We start from the raw sequence: 7,403 nt of genomic DNA, 5'->3' as shown, positions 1-7,403 counted from the left end.
TCCCTTAAAAGAAAATTCATTAGATTCACTAGCAGTAAAATTCAAACAGTTATTGCAGCATCTATTTAGATACCTAAATATCTATTTTACTACACTTCAATGTTCCTTATTTGGATTAGACATGAATCTACTCACGACACTAACACTATAAGCAATATCAGGTCTAGTGCTTAGCATAGCATACATAAGACTTCCTATAGCATTAGAATATGGCACCTTATGCATGTAACCAGCTTCATCACCATGCATTGGTCTCAATCTAAAATGAGCAGCTAAAGGAGTGTTGACAAGTTTAAACACATATTTAATGTTGAAAGAGTAAAGTGCTCAAGGAAGGCTCAGCATATCGAAGCTGGTATATAATTTTTATTTAAGCATGCAAAGTGCCTAAAAAAGAGTACACAAGGTATAATTCTGATGAGAGTTGGAAAGCCAAATACAAAATGGTAATGGTGATACTAACCACAAAATGAGTTCCTGAATCTAGAGGTTGTGCTTCATAAAACCTAAGAAAATAAGTTTATTTCATCCTCAACTCTTTTAATGCAAGACACCCAATAGAAAAATAAGATTCAGTGATGAACTTACATTGGGATTTTGGTGGTGGAGCGGTGGTTGTAGAGCGCGACCATGGTGGAGCGAAATAGTGGTGAATGTGAGTTCGTCTTCCGTAGGAAGAAGAAAGGAAAAATAAAGGGATTCTATAAAAAGAGTAAAACGGTGTCGTTATGTGTAACATGAGGGACTTTCTTTTTCCCGTAACATAATAAACATAAAGCTCAAATTTTATATACTCATATTGGTTCAAGTTATACATTTACACTTTGAGGGTGTAAATTAATTTTCTAAACGCTTCTACACTATAATCTCATGATTGAGGTTAGTAACACCGAAATTGGTGTATAGTTGTTAAACACCCACAAGCTTAATGAAGATGGTAAGATTTATATTTAATTGAAAATTTGGAGGTTGTAGTGGTTCATTTAAGTACCTATTAAAACTTGACAAATAGTGAATACATTTGGGGTGAAAAGCTCTAAGATTGAATGTAGGTGACAAGTGATTTGTAGACGAAATGGAATTGATAAAACAATTTTCTCTTCCCGTAATCTTTAAATTATAGCACCTTAATTAATTCTTTAATATCTATCTGTACCAGAATTATTTGTATAATTGTGATCATTAATGTATCATAAGCTGTTTACCATCTTAAATGATATTTTTATACATCAAAGTTTGCAAAAATTATAATTATTTCGTGAAAAAAAATTGTAAATATTTTTATAACACTGAATTCACCCTGAGTATATCACGTTCCTAACAAGAATCATTGCATACTGTAACTACTTGAGTTATAGGTTAAGAAGAATAAAGTAATGTACCAAAAAAAGAGAGAAGAAGATTAAAGTAGGAAGAAAATTACTTTTCCATGTTTTCACGAGATACTTTTCCGTCGTTTAACATATACTAATTTAAAACCGCGAAGAAAAAACTATGCAGTGATTAATTTGCGCAACTCTATGTTTATTCTGAGGTGAGAGCATGTGTTCAAATCTTCTCAGTACTACCTTTGAATTGAAAGGAGTTTAAAGTCTTAATCCTGAACTCGTCCAAAATTGAATTAGTTGCGAAGCAATGAACCGATTGGAATATTTTCAAAAAAAAACTCTTTGTTTATTCACAAATCAAATAATTGTATGTTGACGATGAATTAAAATACATACTTATTGCATTATTTTTATCCTCAATTAAAAAAAAATAACATTTTAGATATAACTAGTGAATTACCCGTGTGATGCCCGGGGGAAAAAGAACAAAATCGTTGTCGCCGTCGTTGGTGTGTTTTCTTACTGGTAAATCCACACGTTGATCTTGATATGAAACTCTTAATAATAATATCATAATAAAAAATAATTGTATTGTTATAATTTTTAACTTGAAAAGGCTGTAGCATTCAGAAAGATAAAAAAGTAAAATAAAATTTTGTAGGATGAAACGTTTAATTGTATCGAGTAACCTTCACGTCCAATTGCAAAAGTGATAAATAAAATAATGTCAATGTAAAAACAATTTAAATGTCATAATGTCAAAACTGCTCACAATTAATAATTCACAAATAACATGATACAATTTGGTGTTCCAGCAAAGCAAAATATCTCTGACATCAGCCTGCTAACTATAAAAGAAATAAAAACAGTATATGTTAGCATAACATATGATTTAGCGGATAAAGAACAGAAGAACTGAATAGGTAATTGTCAGAAGTATTATTCAATGTGGTTTTTTGCTTTTGAATTTCAGAATCATATTTCAAAAATACAGTATAAAAAAAATCAAAATCCAACGCTAATCAACATTTGAAAAAAATATAACCTAAGGAATGCAGATTTTACCTGTACCAAAGAGCAACGTTATATCCAATCGACTGAAGCAATATAAATTACAGTAATCTCTGAAATACTTCTTTGTAGACTATGTTAAAGATACTGTTTGTTACACAACCATCATCATCAACTATCAAAATCTTCAATCCCTTTTTGCTCTTTACTTGGGATAGTGCCACATATAATTGCCCATGACTAAAGACTGACCTGGGTGGATAAATTCCAACATGAGAAAGCGATTGTCCTTGACTCTTATTGATTATCATGGCAAACGAAACGACGATGAGAAATTGTCTTCTTTGGAAATTTACAAGAAAAGAATGACTTGAGGAGCTCATTGTCATTCTAGGGATTAACACATTTTCTCCTATATTGCTTCCTGTAAGAACAGTTGCCTCAACCACATGATTGCCTAATCTTGTAATAAGCAATCTTGTTCCATTGCATAAATCTCTTGATTGGTCAATATTTCTTAATAGCATGACTGGAACTTTGACCTTCAAAATTAATTTATGATCCGGAAGCCCAGAACAGGAGAAGGTATTTAAGATCTCAGGTGAGAATCATCATCCTCAAGGGAAGAATTACCGTCTTGCTTCAAAATATTATCTGAACTTAAATATATTCTTTCGTCACCTGGAATCAAAGACATTAAGTTCTCATTTAAAATAGAAACATATGCCAATTTTGGAGTCAGAATGGCACGTTTTTTAAAGAATGTGGGTTCTAAAATATGATCCAAGATATCAGGGTACACAAAATCCATCAAATCTGAAAGTGGATTCAGTGATTTTTTAATCAATAATTCATCTGGAATTGTTATAATAGATTCTCCATCCACATCATCTCCAAGAACACCATCCCTGACTTTAAGAAGCCAATCAGAAAATTCCTTTATTTCCATTAAATTGTGAATGTCACTTCCAGAACTAAGCCGCATGTTCTTGGTCAAAGTTAATAAATGACAATGAGACCAAAGACAAGAAGAATTAATGGTTGCATGGACTATATCTAGTCTGCTTCCATGAGGAGCAACAGGTAAGATTTGCCTGAAGTCACCCCCAAGAACAACAACTTTCCCACCAAATGATTTATCAACACAAGTTGAATCAGAAAATCTAAGAACATCTCTAAGTGTTTTGTCTAGAGCCTTAAAGAAAAATCCGTGTACCATTGGAGCTTCATCCCAGATGATTAGCTTTGTTTTCGCCAGCAATTCGGCAATATTAGAATCCTTCCGTATATTACAGGTTGAAGCCTCAGTGATCTGAATTGGAATACGAAATCTAGAGTGTGTTGTCCGGCCTCCAGGAAGCAAAAGTGATGCAATCCCGCTAGAAGCAACATTAAGTATAATTTCGCCTTTTGATCTAATGGATGCATTCCAAATAAATGTTTTTCCTGTACCACCAAAGCCGTATAGAAAAAGAATCCACCTGTACCCACTGAAACTGCTGAAATTATCTTGTCATAGACAACTTTTTGCTCATCTGTAAGGGAACTCATTAGTCTTTTATGTTCTTCAACCAAAAACAATCTGTCATACAGTAATTCATCAAGCACTAAGAGATTGTGCATATCAAGCAAAGATGCACCAGTGATGCAAGGCATTGAAGGGTAATCAAAAAGGCATTTTCCATTACTCTGTAGCACTTTATCAATTTCAGCAAGTGTTGTGTTTTTTATTTGTTCTTCAGTAAGATTTGCATCTGTAGAAACATGGAAAACAATGAAAAAATGACAATTGAAAGTACAATTCTAACAGGACTCATGGTACATTATTTTTACCACAAAAGCGGTATATTCAACAGAAAAAAATAATGATAAAAAAAATTATAATCCATACGATATGTTCATAATGAATACCTGGATGTCCTACTGTTGTTCTATGTCGATAAAGAACATCGTCAAAGTGAAATTGCCAACACTTCCCCCAAACATTTTCAGGTCTATTCATTGAGTTACCGAACAACAACAGAGCAAAAAGACGTCTAAGATAAGAAGCTGACTGCCAAGAACTTGCCTCCTTAATTGCATCAATGTATTCATTGTCATCATCCAAAAGTCCAAGAGAATAGCAAGCATTTTTAAATGTTGGAAACATCACCCCATTGATAGTTCTCAGGTCCTCGTAACTTGTGCAACCCTTTTTAAAATTAAGAAGCACTCGAAGATAGGAATCTTCTCCACTATTTGCAGAAAAACGATTTATTCTTCCAATTGAGAATCCTTTTTTTTCTAGGATGCCATTCTTGACTATTTACATTATAAACAAAATGAGTTGGATATTCAGCATAAGTAAGATGCCTACCTTCTAGAAATTTTTTATTTGCATCCATCCAACTCTCAAAAATTGATTGTCTAAACTCCTCCCTTGTCTTTACTTCGGATATTGATGCAGTATCATGAAAAACAACGGTCTTTTCATTGGGTAAGTGAAATGGCAATCTCATCACAGGGGGGTTTCTGTAATGAATTTCAAATCCAAATATTCTCCAAGCAGCTTCACATGCGGATACATACCTATCATAAATAAATAATTATGTTAAATGGAGTCTAGTATAAAAAGTAATACATGCACAGTAATTCAAAAGCTAATGGAGATTAATTTCAGTACCTACAATCATAAAACATTTTAATTTCATCATCTGAATGATGTATAGCAGCAGTAACTCTATCATTTCCTTTATAAATGTATTTAAAAAGATATTTAATAGCACTGGTCTGACAGGTATATTCCACATTAATATGAGCCTGGTACTTTAAAAGGAGTTTTGCATTATAAGGCACAACAAAACGATTATCAAGTTCAACACCATTTTTCTTCGCAACCCTCCCATTATCTCTTCTCTTATAATGAGGGAATCTGTCATCATCAATAATCGTACGAGAACAAAAACCCTTTGGAAATTTCTTTGTACACTTTCCCTCCTTCATGCAAGGTGACTTGTAATTGTTAGCACCACAGGGACCATGCATCATGTAACTTGTGACAGTAAGAAAGAGAGAAGGATGGGTTTCCTTGTTAGGAATCTCTGCTGAAATCAATCTATCAATATCAAGTCCACTGTTGGGCTTGTTAGAAGGGTGCAAGAACAACAGCATGAGGGAGTCCACGTTTTTGAAATTCAATTATACAAACATCTGTTACAGTTCAATAAACGATCAAAGGCTGGATTAGAAGACAATAATACATATAGAGCATTTGTGGGTTCCAGTAAAGTTGTAAAAATTGATTTTGCCCATATATTTACATGCATTAACTCTGCCAAGAACATGTTCTTTTTTAAATCATGGAGCAATTGGTCTAACTTGAACTTGAAAACTCTGCAAAGAATATCAGGTCGATCTTCAGCGTTTAAGTTCCTGGCCCTAAGAAACCGTGTAATTTCTAACCACTTAGAATTGCAGGTAATTGTTATAAAAAGATGAGGATATCCAGCCCAACGGCAGATTGCAAAAGCATCCTTACAATTCTCAGCCATATATCTAGGTCCGCCTGTGAATGAAGAAGGAAGAATAATATGCTTTCTAGTTTTAACAGCCGCATCCTCCCCTTTATCCGATGCATGTATTATATTTTTGTACAACTCTACCCTTAGTTGATTTTGATTATGGCGAATGAAAATAAGACGGTCATACTCAACCATAGTATAAGCATCAACCAGGAATTGCTGGAATAGTTTTCTGGAGTGAAGAAGAATTTGGGACTCCCCTGATATCATTTGAAGCCTAAACGAAAAGAATTCTTTCATGCTAATCGTTGATCTTGGGTTTGTCCTACCACTGGAAATGGAAGCACGCTGGACATCATCGCGATAACCATCCTCTCCATAAGGAAATAACAAAGGATATTGTAAGCCAAGATATAGGGGATGCTTGACATCAATGCGCTGCAAAAGTCCGGTTTGTGTCTCCACAATGATGTCTTTGTCACCCATGACGTTGTCTATATCTCCTACAATGAAAGCAGCAACTTCAGATGCAGAGGGAGGATTATAAACTCTTCCATCGCTACCACGCTTTCGAATAAGCCTCAACTTCACCCCATTGAAGTCATCTTCCTTATAACGGTCTCTAGCATACCGAAAAGATTGCGTAATTCTGTTGTGCTCATCTAGCATTTCCTTTAAAGATCTCACAATACCGGGATCTAGGATCTCTTCATTGTTTGTGGGACTGCATTACCAATAACATGTAATCGTTAGTAAACTAACTATAATAACACAGATAATACACTTCAATGCACAAAAAATGCGAAAATAAACAAAGAGCAATGCCTTAGAAAATCCAATCTATTGTCAATTTCATTCTCGGTATTGTTGATATAAAGTTGAGCAAATTTTGGAGACGTGTTATCACGCGGAATAAGGCTGCCCATTAAATGATGAACTTGTCCTCCAACTCGAAAACAGTAAGGTCCAGAACCTTCATTTACGGATCTATCAACTTTTGCACCGAAGGAGGTGAAGGCAAAAATCATGTTGTACGTTCGAATATATCGTAAAAAATGAGGGCTCCTTATATCTTCATTATTGTGCAGTCGAAGCAATGTATATGGAGCCATTTTGAAAGAAGGAAGTTTAACTTTTCCATTGCCGCAACACAAACCGAACTCAGGCGTGCATGACTTTCTGTCTTTTTTAAGTCTATCTTCATACCACATACTTGCTCCACAATGCGTGCAGATGAAAGTGGGATCCCCAACGTCCCAATAATCTACATATATTCAAAGAGCAAAAAGTCATATTACAAAGAAAATTATAATTCAGAATAAAAAATAATGAAATTAATTTATACAACGACCTTCGTTGACAGAAGATATGTCTAACACAGGCTGATCGGGTGAATTGGTGTTTGTAGCAAACACGGCTTGGTGAAAAATATAACATAGGATGGTAGAAAAAATACATATTCTTGTCAAACATCATTAAAAAACATTGAGCGAAATAGTATACGTTGATCTTACTTTGTTGACAGACATAAGTTGAAGTACTACTTGGGCAGTTATCATTCCCT

At 34.3% G+C, this 7,403-nt stretch overlaps 1 protein-coding gene across 1 annotated transcript; it reads right to left on the bottom strand.

Moving 5' to 3' along the window:
* Positions 1 to 2,928: 2,928 nt before the first annotated feature.
* LOC133297255 (uncharacterized) lies at positions 2,929 to 5,489 on the bottom strand. Its single transcript, XM_061496372.1, has 4 exons — positions 5,006 to 5,489; positions 4,251 to 4,640; positions 3,827 to 4,093; positions 2,929 to 3,785 (listed from the first exon to the last, which is right to left on the bottom strand). Exons 1-4 carry the CDS (start codon positions 5,487 to 5,489, stop codon positions 2,929 to 2,931), a joined length of 1,998 nt encoding a protein of 665 aa, XP_061352356.1.
* Positions 5,490 to 7,403: the final 1,914 nt, after the last annotated feature.

The sequence above is a fragment of the Gastrolobium bilobum genome, unplaced genomic scaffold, assembly GCF_033153095.1.
Source record: "Gastrolobium bilobum isolate Gb01-03AN ecotype WA unplaced genomic scaffold, APGP_CSIRO_Gbil_v1 utg25886, whole genome shotgun sequence".
Classification (NCBI taxonomy): Eukaryota; Viridiplantae; Streptophyta; class Magnoliopsida; order Fabales; family Fabaceae; genus Gastrolobium; species Gastrolobium bilobum.
This window is presented reverse-complemented; position numbering and strand designations above follow the sequence as displayed.

Coding starts and splice junctions, on each gene's coding strand:
- LOC133297255 (XM_061496372.1), bottom strand. CDS start 5,489: ATGCTGTTGTTCTTGCACCCTTCTAACAAGCCCAACAGTGGACTTGAT. Junction 4,641..5,005: donor AATTAAAATGTTTTATGATT/GTAGGTACTGAA, acceptor TAATGTAAATAG/TCAAGAATGGCATCCTAGAA. Junction 3,786..3,826: donor AATTTCAGCAGTTTCAGTGG/GTACAGGTGGAT, acceptor TTGGTGGTACAG/GAAAAACATTTATTTGGAAT.